The sequence below is a fragment of the Colletotrichum fructicola genome, assembly GCF_000319635.2.
Source record: "Colletotrichum fructicola Nara gc5 chromosome Unknown KSG_Nara_v1_contig09, whole genome shotgun sequence".
Lineage (NCBI taxonomy): Eukaryota > Fungi > Ascomycota > Sordariomycetes > Glomerellales > Glomerellaceae > Colletotrichum > Colletotrichum fructicola.
In genome coordinates, this window is record NW_027094059.1 from 788,240 (window position 1) to 805,054 (window position 16,815).

Here is a 16,815-nt window from a genome sequence, read left to right on the forward strand (position 1 = left end):
TGGCAAGTCAAGAATTGAGAGAAAGGTGGACTGGAACGGATCAATGTCGTGGTTTTGCGCTTCTTCTTGCCAAAGAAAGGCGAATTTCTGGAAGCCGTCACAAGCGGATGGCAGTGGCGACCGAAACAGGATGAAACCTTAGTCAGCAGTCTGCGAAGCGCTAGCGGGTGGGTTTCTGGAAGATCTGGAAGGAGGAGCAACCCGTGCCTTCCAGATGAGAGAGAACGACAGTGACGGGAAGCAGGCGAGGCAGGTCCGTCGGGGACGGGGGAACCTTCCGGGGACTTAGGACCCGTGGGCGGCACCTGCTCTGCCTTCAATTCCACTTCAATGAGGAAGTAGTGGATTCATCCGAGGCAGGTTCAAGATTTTCCGAGCTGATCCGAGCTTCTCGTCTTGGGTCGGGATGAAAGCCGACACGTGCTTCGCAACGGTCGGTGATCTGCGTGCCTCTGGTGTCGAATCACAATCGCCCTGGGTCCAACGCGGGTCGACGACGGGCCCAGACCCAGCATAATCACCCTGGGGGAAGGTGCGACCGGGCCATCCACCTCTGCAAGACTGCAAGACTGCGAGAAGCTTGGGACAAGCTTGGAAAGGGACACGCTACCAAGTGCCTAGCGTACGAGGTACGACTGCGACTGCGACTGCGCTAGCAAACCCCCTCCGCTTCTCAACTCCTCCCCCCACCCGTCCGAATGGCGCAGGACCATCGACGAGACGAGCTGCCCCTCACTTCGACATCACCGACGGCACCAATGATGCCACAGGCCCAGAGGCAAACCGAAGCCGTCTCCAAAAAGTCTCCAAGGGAAAGGGAAAGCCGTTATACCCCTTTCTGCAGGCTCCACAAACGACGTATTCGTTCCTCTCGACTCCTCGCCCAGCTTCACGCGTATTGGATGCGCGCATCCAAAGAACCACGACCTGACGACAGGCGCTGCATGTCGCCCATTCGGATCGACTTCGCGTGGTGGTGTTCCTGCGCAGGCCCTCCACTTTTCGTTGTTCCATGAATCCATCTCCAACACGCTCCAAGGAATAGGAGTGAGCCATTTGGTCATTGATGCGCATGCAATCACACCCTCTGCCCATCTCAACCAAGATTCTCCTCATCTTTCTTTTCGCATTGTGGCATCGCAATCCAATTCCCACCAACCCCCTTTTCGCCCCTCCGCCCAGAGAGGGCAGACGGTGCTCGCAAGTGGTGCCGAACCACTTTTTCGATTCACCTTCGGCGCTCACCTACACTATTCTTGGGGTTTCCCCTTGCCTATCACTTTCCACCGCCCACGCACACAAACAGCCATCATTGGACCGATTGCAGCTACTCCAATATGGATACGGGATATTACGTACGCTGCGAATGCGACGCCTCAGTACGTACTGTGAACACTGACAATGGATCTCGCCTTAGTCGTGGCTGTTAAGTGGGGTGTTCAAGATTGACAAGCATATCAGCCGTTCACTATTGTCGGGGGTTCTGATTCGTCTCTGTGGCGCTCGCTACTGCTGTGCTGCTGCCGTCGGTTGGGGCTGCCAGCTGAGGTGAGCTGAACACTTCTCCTGCTTTTCTGTATGCCTTCGAACATCATCTGCAGAACATTGACCACGGGCTGACTGCTGCTGGCCTTCCAGGTTCCAGGACACCTGCCGAAGAAACGCGCTATTTGAAAAATCGTGATGCACGGCGCCAGAAACATCAGATGAGATGGGACGTCCGTTCGCTGGGGAGCATGTTTGGTGCGTCTGGGCCCGTCACCGGCTTGGGGGCGGACGCCAAGCATTCTCCAACATCCACGACGCTTCCCGCCTCCTTCAACCAGTCCGAATCGTCAGCCGTCGGGAAGAAAGCCACTATCTGTGCCACTGGCGCTCGCTAGCAGACTGACAGGTTCGCTATTGCAGTAGGCAACGAGCCTGGAGGCGGCCTTTTGACCAAAACCCCAACGGAAGAAGCCACCATCCATGTCGCGTCTCCTCACTTGGTTGCAAGGTTTCTATGGGTTCGCTTTGAGGCGCAGCGGGTGCCGCCAAGGAGAATTTCCGTGGCCAAGAGCCTGGATCGACCCCCCTGGTCGTCATTGTCGTTGATGGGAAACGGCCTCCGCTCTTGTGCTTGACAAGCGCCATTTCTCTCGGGCCAATTTGCTCCAGCAGCTCGGCTCGCCAAACGAACCTTTTTCCTGCTCGCTTTCTACCCGCCAGTTTGTTGAAGGCTCGGGAAAGGAGAATGAGAACGAAAAGAAGAGCCGAAAAACGAGTTGGAAACAAGGAATCAGCAGGCGAAACTCGAGTCGAAATTTCATGCCCACCCTCCTTTTTCTCCAATCAGGCGCGTATTTCCGTGCAGCCTTCTCCAACTTCGGCAAACTTCCAACTGTTCCAACTGCCCAGCCGTCGGCCGTTGGTCCCAAGTTCCAGTCCAAGACAAGTCTCGAAGAGGCGCACACCACTCCCAGCCCAGCCAGCCAAGGCCAAGCCGAAGAAAGACTAGGCCGGCGTGTGCCCTTTTTCGAGAAACATTCTCCCACCGCCTGCGTTGCAGCATCTGAGCACCTCTGCCTTTGGACCACAGGCGACGCTGGCGCTCACAGTTGCCACGTCCAGAGCCGTGCACGGAATTGAGTTTCAAGGGTCCTGGGTCCCGTCCCACTCGTTCTCCATTCTTTCTCGCTTCTGACGCGTGTTCTTGACTCTGCCAACTTTTTCAGCGTGTGTGAGTTCGCACTGAGATTTCTCTGTGTACGGTACGGGTACAGGTACGGGTACTGGTGCCTCGATGAAGGTACCATAAAAAGAAGTCTGGAGAATTGGATGGGGACCCCGAATCACGGTTCACCCGCGTATGGTCCAATACGCGCACCGCATGATTCAACAGCACCCCGAAATTCATCGTTTCAGCCTTTCAGGGTCCTGTCAAGGCCCTCGGTCAATCAGATAAGCTGCTACCGGCCCACGGCTCCAGCGTCCCGGCTGCTGTCCTTGGCCGCAACTTCTTTGCGAGTCGGGTCTGCTGTGTGCCCTCGGTTCCCCGTTTTCCCCCATCCTATCCCCCCTAAGCTTCCCAAGACAGACGCGAAGCTGCACAAATGCACAGTGAAAGACAATACGCTGCGCCACGGGGCTAGCGAAAGCACCAGCGGCCAAATTACTGGATTGGAGCAGGGGGAAACAAGATTGGGAAAGAAAAGAGGGGTGTGTGAGAGTGTGAGAGTGTGCCGCGGGTCGCCGTTAGCTGCTTGCTTGTCATTCTGCGCTTGGCGGAGTACGGCGCGGCTTGGTGAATGGTAGGTGAGCAGGAGACGAGGGGATTTTCCCATTTCCCGTTTGGTTTGGGGGCCCAGATTGATGGATGGAATGCCCGCACTCAATCTCTCTCTGTCCCTCTCTCTCTCTCTCGCATCTCGCAACGGCAACGTGGAACCTTGAACCCACCACGCACACTGTTTCGATTCCGACCTGCCTTGCTGGGAACAAGCTGTTTTCTGTCCTTTTTGGCCCGCGGTGCGGTGCGGTGTGGTGCCTGCGAGCTTGCAGTGTGCCTGACTCCTGTTCTCGTCTTGTTCCTTCCCGGTCCCCAGTCATTCTCAATTCCCCCATTGCATTTGCCATTCACCAGCACCACCATGTTCCCAGTTCCCAGTTCCCAGTCTTTTTTATTTTTCCTGGGCTTGGGATGTGCAGCGCGGGATGGACGACAAGAAAAGTGATCCACACCACCACGGTCGTCACTCGTACGGGGTACGACGAGTCTTGGTCGCCGTCGGGTCTCCCTATCCCAGCCCCATACCCATCCCCATCTCCATCCCCGTCCCCATGCTGTCCTGTCCTGTCCTGTCCTATCCCATGCGAAGGTACTGCCTCGCCTGTTGCCTTCCCGTACCTGGCCTTGCCTGCCCGTCGTTGGCCTTTATCCTACCCCCATCCGCCCGGAATTGTGTCGTCTCTCTCTCGTCTGATGATGGCGCGACTCTCCTCCGACACTTCTCTTTTGCCATTGTGAAGGTGGCCAAACAGGGATTCGATCATCTGAAGCTCGACCGGTCTTGACTCTTCAGCCTTTTTCCAGGCCCATCCAGTCAAGCAAGCACCAAGCTTCTGTCGAGGGCGATCCGGTAGTAGAAAATAGCTCAGCTCCTGCCACCGACTCTTGCATCTGGGCGCAAACGGTCCTTCTCATTCTGTCGAACTTTGTCGATTTTCCGCTCCTGCCACCAGCCCACCCGCCCCAATCATCGAATTGCGAGCGACTGCGACCCGGAAGGTGAATTCGATTTCGACTTTTTCTTCGACCGCCACGTTTCGTTGAGCGCCTTCTTTCCTGATCGAGGTTTTGTTGACTTGCTTCGCCTGGTCGACCAACACACCTCCCGGAGCCCATCGCCAGGCTCCCGCATTCTCACCTCTCTCGAGCTCCTTCCCCCTCGAGACTTCTTTCCGCCGCTCTTTTTTGCGACCGACACTTGTCGACCATCGAACCGAATTCCGAGCGCATCGCATAATACAGACACCATAAGCCATCATGGACCGCGACACCAGGATAATCACCCCTCGTGAGGTCGAGGGCCTCATCGCCGACGGCAAGGTCATCGTCATCCTCGACGAGATGGTGCTTCGCCTCGACAGCTGGCTCCAGAAGCACCCCGGCGGCCGCTTGGCTATCCTGCACATGGTGGGAAGAGACGCGACCGACGAAATCAAAGTGTAAATGACTCTCAACTTACCTCGCGGACATTTTTCTTTTCCTTCTGGCTCCCGTCCACCACCACTCTGCTTCGCTATGCGCCACAAGAGATCTGGGTGGGATCCCCCTGGTCCATTTCCGAATTCGGAAAAAGGGTTCAGGAGGCTGGCAGAATAGCATCGATGGACCAGAAGTCTGGTTAAGCTTATTTTTGCAGCGGCCCCTCAGGTTGGAGAAAGCGAAGATGAGGGTGAAGGATGGGAACGGGCCATTAATATTTCGCATTCGGACTTGTCAAGACTCCGTCGTTGATGTGTAAAGTGGAATTAGTGTGCTGACATATCGCTTCTTTTAGGTATCATTCGGCGGCCACACTGAAGACCATGAAGGCCTTCCGGATAGGCCGGAAGCCTGCGGGTCCTTGGGTCAACATGACACCACCAATTAGGGGCGGCGTCTACACCAAGCAAGACACCACGCCTGCAGATGCAGCCGCAGATGTCTCCGATGCCCCTGCCGACATCGTCGATTGCCCCTCGTCGGATCTCGACGAGGATTCCACAGACGATGCCGTCAGCGAAGTCTCCGATGGGACCTCCCGCACATCCCTGACATCCGACTGCAGCTCTGCCGAGGAGGACGTCAAGGTCCAGGACAAGGTCGACACCGGCATCCGGAGACGTCTCGCCGCCCACGGCGATCTTCAAGACTTCACCGACGATGGCCTCAAGCTGTCCAGCCGCAGCCAGGCCCCCAAGACCGCCGCTGAGTTCACCGACTGGGCCATGCAGCAGGGCATCGAGAAGGATCTCGACGAGTATCCGTCTCTCGACCCTGCCGTCCAGCAGGATATCCAGGCTAAGTACCGCGCCTTGCACGACCGCATACAGGACGCCGGTCTCTACGATTGCCCTTACCTCGACTATGGCAAGGAGATGGCCCGCTACACGACCTTGTTCGTATCTTTCCTCATCTTCCTCCACTACGAATGGTACATGACGTCGGCTTGCTTCTTGGGTCTTTTCTGGGTAAGTCATCATGTTCAGTTTGATGGACCAGGACTAACACGACACAGCATCAAATCATGTTCACCGCCCACGACGCTGGCCACGGTGCCATCACGCACAACTTCTCCTTCGACACCCTCATTGGTCTCTTCATTGCCGACTTCTGCTGCGGTCTGTCTATGGGATGGTGGAAGAGCAGTCACAACGTCCACCACCTAATCACCAACCAGCCTGTAAGTCAGCCAGCTTGAATCTGCCCGAGGATTTCACTAACACGCTCAGGAACACGACCCCGATATTCAGAACGTCCCTCTCTTCGCGACGTGCCCTTCTTTCTTCAAGTCCCTTCGCTCCTCCTACTACGACTTCACCTTCGTCTGGGACGCTGCCGCCGACTTCCTCGTCCAGTACCAGCGCTTCACCTACTACCCTGTCATGGGCATCGCACGCTTCAACCTGTACCTCCTTTCATGGCTTCACGTCCTGTCTACCAAGTCCTCTGCTCTCGGTAACAGCAAGGCCTGGTGGATTCGCCCGACCGAGATCGCCTTCATGGCTTGCTTCTGGTACATCTTCGGCTACCGCCTTATCCTCTGCACGCTGCCCACCTGGCCCATCCGTGTCGCCTTTGTCCTCGTCTCCCATATCATCACCATGCCGCTCCACGTTCAGATCACCCTCAGCCACTGGGGCATGTCGACCTCGGACCTCGGCGAGAGCGAGTCTTTCCCCCAGCGCCAGCTGCGTACCACCATGGACGTCGACTGCCCTGCCTGGTTGGACTTCATCCACGGCGGACTCCAGTTCCAGGCCGTCCACCACCTCTTCCCCCGCGTGCCCCGTCACAACCTGCGCAAGGCCCAGGTCTTTGTCCGCGAGTTCTGTGCGGATACCGGCATTCCTTACTCTATTTTGAGCTTTGTTGATGGAAACAAGAAGGTTTTGGGTAGACTCGAGGAAGTCAGTGATCAGCTCAGAATCATGCTCAACTGCCAAAAGTACATGGCGGAGACTGGCGAGAGCGGGCTGCATTAGATACATATAATACACGCATCAGGACGGCGTTCAGGGATTTCATAGAGTAGACAAAAGTTGATTTTTTAATTCAAAATTTTCATGATTTGCGCCCGGTGAAATTATGACTCCATCATCTTGTGGATAGTCTAAGACTGGAATATGGGCCCAAGAGCTCAAGCAAAAGCACCCAGACAAGCCAATTCTTGCTTCGGTCAGCTTCGTAGTAGCTGTACGTCACATCACCCAAGCTCCAAGTAAGCTCCATAAAGCTCTACGCAAGGCTTGGCCCAAGTTTTGGAACAGGGACCACCCCATCATCGTTTTCCGAGAGGGCTGCATATCCGGAGGGAGGGATGGTGTGCAGATGCCACATCACTCTTCCAGGGATGACGGTCCCGGGGATGAGGCCGTGCCGGTTCCCGCCGCTCCGCCACCCTAACCCCCACGCTGGTGTTTTAAACGTGGGTAGGAGTGTCCATGGCGATGTGGCGGACGGATCGAGATGGAGATGTCGGGTTGGAGGCTTCGGAGACGAGCACGCGAGACGTGGGAGGCCGGCACTAAGAGGCCAAGTCCCGATGTAGACTTTTCTAGGTCCTAGTTCGTTACGAGGGTGTCTACGCATGCGGTCCCTTGAAGCCATTCGACGACCAGGTCAGGCGTTATCACAGAGAATACTTTGCGAACCTGAGTGCAGATAGTGCAGTGCCTATCCGTCCATCTGACAGATGCTTTTCTTTTGGAGGGATCAACTCAGGATCCAACGCGTGGGACTTGCTCTGATCTGATCTATGTAATCCTTCCGTGTAGACGCTCCTGTTGGACGGTAAGACTACTGGCTGAGGGACCGCGTCTGGCCTTTGGTGACTGCTGAGTCGTATACAGTATGACGGACCCGGCGTTCAAGGACATCGATGGAGAAGGCGACGAACATGAAAGGGAAGGGAAAAGAGCAGAAAGATGCGGGGAGCTAGGCATATGAAGAAGGCTGAAGCGGGATTCTGAGGCTCGAACAAACATCGTGTTGGGAGGGACTGTGTGCGAATATTGCAGCCCGAAACGTTTGGAAGACACTACCGGGGAGCGCACAGCCAGGTAGGGCACTCGTGCATGTGACGTGTCTTTTCAGAGAGGCAGCACGCTTCATTCTATATTCGCAGGTTTCGGAAGCGGCTTGCAGGCTTTGGACAAGTCAGCTGGTAGGGGGCTTCTGCACATGCAGCAAAGAGGGTCGGTCGTAGTCTGCCGTGTTGCCTGATTTCTCCCGTCTCTCCCCCTTCCTCACTCGGTATATAAGATGGTAGAATCTTCCATCCTGCAAGACCAATTGTCAGCAGCCTAGGTATCTCTAGCATTCAAAGATTTTGACCACTACACCCATACCTACGCCAACGACTTGAACCCTAAAGCATGACTTAGAGCTGCTGTACAACTGGGGATGGTGACTTGTACGGTATGGGTGTTCGTGTTGGTCTCTAGTTCTAGTGGGTAGCCGGCTTCTTGCTTCGCAACTTCGACACCTCTAGGCAGATGATCTCAGCCGTACGACTCGTCAACAATACGTTGATATTGTTTTCACCACCGTCCTGTGCACTGTGATCAACACTGTCCGCAATATTCCTCTGGCGGTAGACTTTCTCATCGTTTGTTATCGCGCCATTGCCCTATTCTATCACGAGTCCTCTACAGCCTGCTCATAAAGAAGGACAGTCTTGGGAAGCCCACATACGTGCTCAGACCAGACATGCCACTTTTGCTGCAAAACCTTCTCCTTGCAGTAGCAAGTCTTTTCGGCGGCTGGTTTTGGATCAGCGGAGTAGCAAAGGTGGTTTCATCGACTTGTGAGGCCAAAGGAGCTGTTGTTGTATCCTTCGATCTCAACAATCGCCGCTGGAAGACTTTTGCAGCAACCATGTCCATCATAGCTGGGGTCATCTTCTATTGTGTCTTCTTAGTTCACTTGCGCTACTACTCGAGAAAGGAGATTACGCGGAAGTCTGTGGTTTGCGCGGCACGGATCGTCCAGAGGCGCATGAGCTCGATCAAGACCGGAAGTTCATCGGCTTCGAGAATTGAGCGAGCTCAGAGGCATTGGTATAACCATGGAACGATAAGCATCTAAATGATGCTCTGATGGGCAGATCGTCAGAGCCATCACGCTGTATGACCGTGCTCAGGTGGATTGCCCGAGTTTTCTCGCAGAGAGGGGCAAGCCCTCTGCGCACTATAACAATAAAAGATTTTTGAGGGCTACTCTGATTCTCGATTGGTCCGCGATAGAACAGGTGACCGTTTTTGTACTGCAAAAAATAACCCCGTAGGACAAGAGGACCGGGCCGTCGCAGCGACACCGAGGTCAGAGAACGACACAAGATGGCGATTCGATCCATTTATGAACCTTTCAAACGCCTAAAGAAAACCCAGTCAAGCCGAGACTCGCAGAAAGGTTCTTTGGTACACTGCATAGAACCACAAAGCATCTCTTCGAATATGTCTTGGTCAAAAAGCTAAATGGTACGAAAGAGGCTACAATGTTGTAGTGTTAATGGGACCTACGGGCTGACGGGAAAGGCGGGGGTTGCATTCATGGATCCTCTCGGACGCCACGGGGCTTTGCCAACGCACCGTAGATCGACCGACTATGACTAAAGAAATGCCGCAACACAGACAGTGAAAGCCAGTTGACAGAGAGGTCCTTGCTCTGAGTATACGTGTATTAAGAAGTACGAATATACATATTTTGACGGAATGCGAACATTTCGCAAACTCGTTGGCAACGACTTGCATCCTAACAGCTTGGTAGAAAGTTTTCACCAAGAGCCAAGTTCCCACCTATCCTCTTCACATAGGGGCTAAACGAAGTTCAACTTCCATCACGCTATCAAGCATTGTTTTTGATTCATACATGGAACTCAAGCCTGCCAGAGGTTTGAAAGTCAGCGAGTATAATTCAACTCAAAGACTGCTTTTTTCTACACGCAACAATTGTAATAAACAGAAAGAAAAACCCGAGAGTCTCGTAGCCTTCGGTAACAGTAATAAACGGCCCGAAAGACGGGCCACGGCCTCCGCGGCTGTGTCTCGGCGTCGCCGACCCCGCGCGCGGGAACCCCGTACCGGGAATGAACTTTAAACTTTGCCTCCCGTAGCAAGTGCGGAGTGAACGGGTCTTATTTTAGCCAAGCAGCGCAACGCATTCTGTGTAATGCAGACAAGCCCTACTTGCAAATCATACACAACAAATTAGGGATCAGCATTCTGAGCAAGGCTTTGAAACAAGGAGCTTTTCTGTGCGGGCGGCAATGGGGCCTTTTCTTCTCATTTTCTCAACTTGATTAGTGTGCGATTCGCCAGGCTTCATTCTGAGCAAGGCTCTCAGTGAAGTCGGTTTCGGTATTGAACATCTCCTTTTTCTGAAGATGCCCTCGTTCATCCATAAACAGCGCAACTCAGCAAGTGCCAAGAGCTGTGCTTGAGTTACAGCGAGTGCCGTTGGTCGATGTGAGGCATAGCTTTGCAGGGTGTTACAGGGATCATGATAGCTCGTTATTGCCGACGTGTGTGCTTTGCGATGTAAATGCCTGCCCTGACTCAACCATAAAAACCCTACACCCAGCGACGTGCTACGCGCATTTTCTCCTTTTTCAGGGGACCTAGCACAGCTACTCAGGCCTGTTACTCGCGATCACCGCCTGAACCAATGAATAGCAGTGGTCGATCCTTGTGCGGATCGACCGGTGCAAAGTAGACTTTACTAATTAATGAAGTTGACTTTACAAATTTGCGCGCCAAGACATTCGCATTCTTACAGTCTTCGATTGTGTGATTGAGGGAATTGTATGTATGGCGACGGACTTGAAGTCCATTTCCGTGACTTCTGTAGAATTCAGTATGTTTGTTTGTATAAAACTTGTCAGTCTTCGCAAACCAGGGACAACGCAGCAACAATCGAGAATCACTTTCGTCTGCGTCTATGGCTAGTCGCGTCGAATTGTGACCTTTTCAGTTCCACGAATGTCCAATATGTCGCGTTCTTCGACACTTCACGACGGCCAGTATGTCGTCGAGCTGGGCCTTGGACCGCACGCCAGCTCGGAAGAGACGCTTGCGCCGAAGGGCGTTCATCCTCGATCGTGGGGACGCGCTCGAAAGACGTGGGACACGAGCTTGATTGTATTCCTTGAGTTCTTCACGTAAGAAACCTTTTCTTTCTCTTCAATACGCTGATGCTAACTTCATTAGGACAATGGTTAGCACTGCAGGAGTAGGTCTCACTGACATCGGAGCGCGTGGCAGAATGAATGCTGACCTGTTCGAAAGACGCCTGTCGCTGCGCACCTGCATCATGAGCTTGGTGTCAGTCCTGTTGTAGCAACTTGCATGTTTGTCTCGACGTAAGTGTCAACTCTCGGAATGCCCACAGACAGATGTACTAAGAGAGAAGAAAGATATCTCATCGGCCAAACCATCGGAGGGGCTGTCTTTCCCCCTTTCTCCGAGTCTTTCGGCCGCAAGAAGCTTTACGTCATTAGCACCGTCTTCTACAGCTTGTTCTGCATTCTAATCGGAAAGGTCCCTACCATTGCCGGGATCGTTGTTGGCCGTTTCGGCAGCGGGTTCCTTTCCGCCATCCCGACGGTGATTGCGACTGGAAGTATCGAGGACCTCTGGGACACACACGCGCGAGTGTGGTGGATGTTTTGGTGGGCGTTGTTGGCCAACCTTGGTATCCTCGCGGGGCCTGTCTTTGGAGAGTTGATTACGGCGCAGGCTGCTTGGTACGTAACCACTTTCTCTAGTCTTTGGGTGCCTCGACTAACCTTCATCAGGCAATGGGTGTTCTATGCTGCGGCAATCGTGACAGCTGTCGTGGCAATTCTCTTTCTCACCATCAAGGAGTCGCGTCCGTCGGTGGTGCTGGGTCACGCGATGGCTAAGGATGATGCCGAAAGCAAGGGCAGCAAGTGGCACATCCCGCTGAGCTACGAAAAGTTCGACATTGTTCGACCTCTCCGCCTGCTGTTCACCGAGCCGATCGTGTTCTTGGTAGCTTTCATCAGCGCCATTGCGTTCGGGCTCATCTACCTTTTCACAGAGGTATTACCAATGGTCTATGAAGAATTGGGTTTCACCGACGGCTGGAAGAACATCCCCTTCCTTGCTCTAGTCATTGGTATGCTTCTCAGCGTACTTACCAGATTTTACGACCGCCACGTGCTGGCCAACGCGAAACTGCCCGTCTCCCCTGAGTCGAAGTTTACCGGATATCTCATTGGAGCCCCGGCACTGGCCATTGGACTGTGGTGGTTCGCGTGGACGATCCCTCCATACGCATCTATCCACTGGATAGTCCCGACCCTAGCCCTCGTTCCGGTTGGGTATGCGGTCAACGAGTTTGACCACGTCTTAGCCGGGTACATATCCGACTGCTACGAAACGTACACGGCTAGTAGCTTTGCGGCGTTAGCGCTTACTCGTTCTCTGTTCTGCGCATCATTCCCGCTCTTTGGACGGATTTTGTTTGATGCCCTGGACTTCAACAGGGCATCATCTTTGTTTGCCGCATTGGCTACGGGTCTTTGCATTGTACCGCCGATGTTGGTACGGTATGGCGCCTGGTTGAGAGGAAGGAGCAAGTACGCACATAAGTGATTTTGCATTCATGGAGTTGGGTTGCATAGCGAGAGGGAAATCAAAAGTTTATTGTTTTGCGAAGTTGGCGAATGCCCCGAGTATCATTGCTGCAATGTGCCAAGTGACCAGACCAATGCGATACCTCTACTCAATTCTCTTTCATAGAAATCACGACACCTTGACAGACATAATAGCCACTGCCAGGGCTCCAAGGCGTCTTTATCACAAAACCAGTCTAGCCCTTCTTAAAGTCGACGCTATGAGCTTCATTGCAGTCTCTTTCAATGCCTGAATTCATAAGTCTGGGTCGGGACTGAGGTGTTACACCACCATCTGCTGTGGACCTCATGGTCTCCCATGCACTAAGAAGAGAAAATCCGTGGACTCGATTTTAATGCTGCATAACTTCTACATTCCACACTCCTCCAAACTCAGTCGCGTTAAAGATTTTGCCAGAGGCTACTTCTGATAGGCCTCCACCCTAATCATCGTTGATGAAAACGTTGAATCTGCTCATTGGTTTGATATCTGACGTGGACTGAGCTGTATTTCTTGCGCTAGGGCCAGAGGGCTCATAGTTTGTCATTATTGCTTTCGAAGCAATCGGGTGGGATTTTCGCCCATGCTCGAATAGTTAGATGCAAGTTACGCAGAAACGTTCCTCATTGATGTTCCTCAGGACACTGTGCTTAGAAAATGCCAACGCTGGGTGTTGGTATATTAATAACACTAGGTATGCTAAAATTGGGTATCTTTAAACAATGCTCTCCATCGCTTGCTCAAATCTTATCGCGGCAGTAACCCGTGGTGGCACCAGCAGCAACGCATGACTACGCTCAAGTTAGCCCTTGTTTCGAAATGACGTTCATTGCGTTGAGTCCGACTCACCTTTGTCCAGTCACAGTTGTTGATAGCCTTGGATGGGATGAGGGCGAACCAATTCTTCTTGTATCGGTAGCACTCCTTGAAATTTTGGCCATAGTAGCCAACCTCTCCGGAGTTGTCTGCGCACGCCTTGGTGGTGTCGTCATCCCAGGGAATGTTGTTCTGAATCTTCCCTTGGTACTCAAAGTTGCTTCTCTCGCACCTGCATTGCAAAGTAAGTCATGCGTCGACCAGTTGGCGTTGCGGCGAGTTGTACCAGCATTCCTTGTACTTGGCGCACGCTTCTGTTGAGGCGACGGCGAGCGCTGCAACGGCAAAAAGGGCTGAGAGCTTCATGGTCGATTCGAGTGGCAGACTTTCGATTTCGTTGGACGGCTGGATCTCTGCACTCTGGCAGGCGGATTGGTGTTAAATATGGATTTCGGACTTCTGGAAGACGGCATCCGAGTGCGAGTCAGCATCACAATCACCTGTGCTGGCTTTAAATTGCACAGCATCCCTTAGTGGGGGTACGAATGACTCGATATTAATTGACGTCTAAAATATGGCTATTCGGGGCGTAGATCCCCTTAATAAATGGATTCTCATGCATCATAGTCTCGGGAGCAACGGGAGTAGTTGTCGAACCGATCACCGAGTGATAAGAGCAGCGGTAAGCCCACGTGGTTACGCGGAGATGGGATGAGTCCGTGGCATGCCTCATCCACGTTCAAATCGCGTCTTTGCCAGAGATTATCAATTGAATCGTCACCGCCGTTTTAGTTGTACCACTCTAGGATATCACGATCTTCAAAACTTCTCGAATCAACGCTTGATCCAAGTTCCTCGTCCGTCAGCGGCCTCGAGGCCGCAAGTATCTCGGCCCACTTCACATTCCTCTGCTCAGGTCCGCCGTAAAATTTCGTGAGATCCGGCTTGATGACCTTGACTGCGCTGGTCTCCACAAAGTTATCTGTCGATTGCCGGAATTTGCTCAATCCTTCCTCCGCACCCACAGGGTAGAAAGGGCCTTCGTTGGGGATATACTGGTATTGCATGCACTCATTAAAATGAACTTGCGGTATAGAAGCGAAGAAAGCGTCGTGATCAGACGATAGAGCTTCGGTGAGCGTCGTGATTTGGGAAAAATTGGGCGGTTGCAGGACGGTCCAGGGGTCGCGACAGGTTCCCTGGGTGCAGGACTTGGTGACCAGGAGGATTGCATTGAGGCGGGTGAGCAGTCGCTGATGTGAGGTGTCAGTGGAGTTTATCAGATTGACGAGTTCGTAAGGATCATCCTATCTCGAGTCAGCTCCTAAATAAGCTTGATCCTGGTGAAGCCGTTGCCTACCTGAGTGTTGTAGAGCTCCATCTCGTTGGTGCACCACTTCACAAATAACCACGAGAATTCATTCCCAACCAACCGCAGAGTCTTGTAGCTGTTGTTCAGAATCGTTACAACTTCAGACGCAGCGGGTGCCTCGATGATTCTGGAGCCCCAGAACTCCACGTTCAGCAACTCCCTGCCTACCCCTTGGTTCTGGCTTTTGTAGTCTGAGTCAGGCTGAAGCCATTGGTCAAAGAGACTGCGACCATCGAGAAATGGAGGAAAGTCTTCGGGGTTGACGCCAGCGATTTCTAGGAATGTTGGAGCGAGATCAACATGCGATCCGGGGAGAGAAGATTTGACGCCGCTGGGCACGCCAGGGCCGCGGACAACAATTGGGAGGTTTGTGTCGTCTGCGTATGGAGTGGCTTTACCGGCTGCGACACGGTTGGCTCCGATTGTCCAGCCGTTGTCTGTGGTGTAGATGACTGTCGCCTCCGTCAGAACTTCATCTTCCAGCCTTTTTGCGGAAACTTACTGTAGGTGTTCTCAATGATTGACTTGTCCTCCAGCAACTGCACAACATCTTCAATGATCTCGTCCACTCCCTGAAGTGACTCGATTCTCTGACGGAAGAGCCAATCACCTTGCGCTATTTCTGTCTCGTTCAACTGGCGCAATTTCTTCATCCAATTAGACTTTTGCATTTGAAGTTCATCTGGGGGATTCCAGTTGGGGGGCTTTGGAGAAGTGACGTTGGGAAAGAGGCCCTTGTGTCGGAGAAGTGGGACTGGAGCGTAGAAGTTGTAGTTTTCATGTGGAACGGTGGGGGCTATCGTCAAGAAGAATGGCTTTTCTTGAGATGTGAGGTACTCAAGCCTGTCTAAACTACAGGGTCATTAGTCGGAGTGAAGTGGAAGCGGATCTGAAGAACTCACGATTGTGCCCGGATAATGTCTGTTTGGTGAAAACCCGGATAGTGTCGTGGTCTCCCGCCATTCTCGGACATCACGATGTTGTTGAAGTCCATTGTGTAAGGATCCGTCTTATGACCAGATCAGCCGTCTTTTCCAACCAGATGGTCGATCTATGCAACTCACTAAACTATTGATGAAGTCCCAGCCTTTCGGTGCCGGACTGTTATAGTTAACTGTGTTGTATCCGTTGAGAAGTTTTCCTATATCTGTCTCTCTGAATCAGCTATGTCCTTTGGTGCGGAGTTGCTGAGACTGAGTTTCTTACATTCAACTCTATAGCCTGCCTTCTTCAGCCAGTGGGGCAAGTAGTCGTTGTCTTCGCCGGCTAGAGTCCATTTATCGTAACTCCCTCTTCACCAAATCTTAGTCTCTGCAAGAATCAACCTTCACGGGCCACGAAACCTACCCTGCACCGCTAACATGTGTAATGTTGGTATTGTGGCTCTGCTGACCTCGCAACAGACCTGCACGGCTGGGACAGCATTGCGCTGTGGTGGTCCAGTGATTGGTGAACTCAGTTCCTTTTGAGATCAGCTCACGATGTAGAATGCTTTGAAAATCAGTTGAGCCAAGCCGGCGGTCCTGATCATCTGTCATGATGAATACGATGTTGGGCTTTTTCGGCCTTAGCGATGCCGAAGACACCATGCTTGCTGCCATGATGGCATGGAAAAAGTGAGATGACCGCATGGTTTGAAGTCACGAATGTAGTGATCAAAGCTAGGCTTGAAAGCTCTGAGACAATGGTACTACAGAAGTTGGAGAGGAACGTGAGGGAGGCCGTTCGGTCTTATCGACGCTTATTTAGACATCCGGTGTTGATCTCGCAGGATCTCGCCGGCAATCGCCCGTTGTCATTCGTGCCACCCGTACAAAATTGAATGATCGTTGTCAGTTCAACATCCATCGTGCCCGATCGTCCTGTCGGCTATCGGCCGGGCGGCCAGGACAAGTTAGCTCAATGCAACAATCCCCGCGGTGGTGATGTTGCACCCCTCAAATCACCACATCACAGCAGCAACAAGCCCGTTTTTCTAGAAGAATCCAAGCACACTTTTGATGCATTATTGGTTCTGCCCATTGCGCTAGCTGGCGTGGACTACTCGGCGCCGCAATCATCGGAGTTGCGCTTGGCAGCGTACTGTCAAGATCGACATAGAGGACTCTGGCTTTTCGAACCATTTGCAGACCCTCCCCTTTATATTTCCGTGAGGTCTGTGGTGACAACTAACTGAACAATCCTAGCAGCTGATTTATTCGGTTTAATCTTACGCTCTCCACACTAAAGGATCGCTGGAAGGA

The 16,815-nt window shown here is 52.8% G+C and overlaps 4 protein-coding genes across 4 annotated transcripts; 2 read left to right on the top strand and 2 right to left on the bottom strand.

The window, feature by feature from the left end:
• Positions 1 to 4,525: 4,525 nt before the first annotated feature.
• Positions 4,526 to 6,729, top strand: SLD-1 (Delta 8-(E)-sphingolipid desaturase; the record flags this gene model as incomplete). The annotated part of the gene is made up of 4 exons (XM_032029334.1): positions 4,526 to 4,707; positions 5,043 to 5,715; positions 5,763 to 5,927; positions 5,977 to 6,729. 4 exons carry the CDS (start codon positions 4,526 to 4,528, stop codon positions 6,727 to 6,729), a joined length of 1,773 nt encoding a protein of 590 aa, XP_031890798.1.
• Positions 6,730 to 10,734: 4,005 nt separating this feature from the next.
• On the top strand, positions 10,735 to 12,363 carry CGGC5_v014497 (Multidrug transporter; the record flags this gene model as incomplete). Its single annotated transcript, XM_032029335.1, has 5 exons — positions 10,735 to 10,904; positions 10,954 to 10,975; positions 11,032 to 11,105; positions 11,160 to 11,489; positions 11,541 to 12,363. 5 exons carry the CDS (start codon positions 10,735 to 10,737, stop codon positions 12,361 to 12,363), a joined length of 1,419 nt encoding a protein of 472 aa, XP_031890797.1.
• Positions 12,364 to 13,124: 761 nt separating this feature from the next.
• Positions 13,125 to 13,566, bottom strand: CGGC5_v014498 (uncharacterized protein; the record flags this gene model as incomplete). The annotated part of the gene is made up of 3 exons (XM_032029336.1): positions 13,125 to 13,175; positions 13,234 to 13,432; positions 13,487 to 13,566. The coding sequence occupies 3 exons, from the start codon at positions 13,564 to 13,566 to the stop codon at positions 13,125 to 13,127; spliced, it is 330 nt and encodes a 109-aa protein (XP_031890800.1).
• A 422-nt stretch (positions 13,567 to 13,988) lies between these two features.
• Positions 13,989 to 16,110, bottom strand: ARS-2 (Arylsulfatase; the record flags this gene model as incomplete). The annotated part of the gene is made up of 7 exons (XM_032029337.2): positions 13,989 to 14,507; positions 14,561 to 15,024; positions 15,075 to 15,424; positions 15,475 to 15,581; positions 15,637 to 15,719; positions 15,779 to 15,864; positions 15,920 to 16,110. The coding sequence occupies 7 exons, from the start codon at positions 16,108 to 16,110 to the stop codon at positions 13,989 to 13,991; spliced, it is 1,800 nt and encodes a 599-aa protein (XP_031890799.2).
• Positions 16,111 to 16,815: the final 705 nt, after the last annotated feature.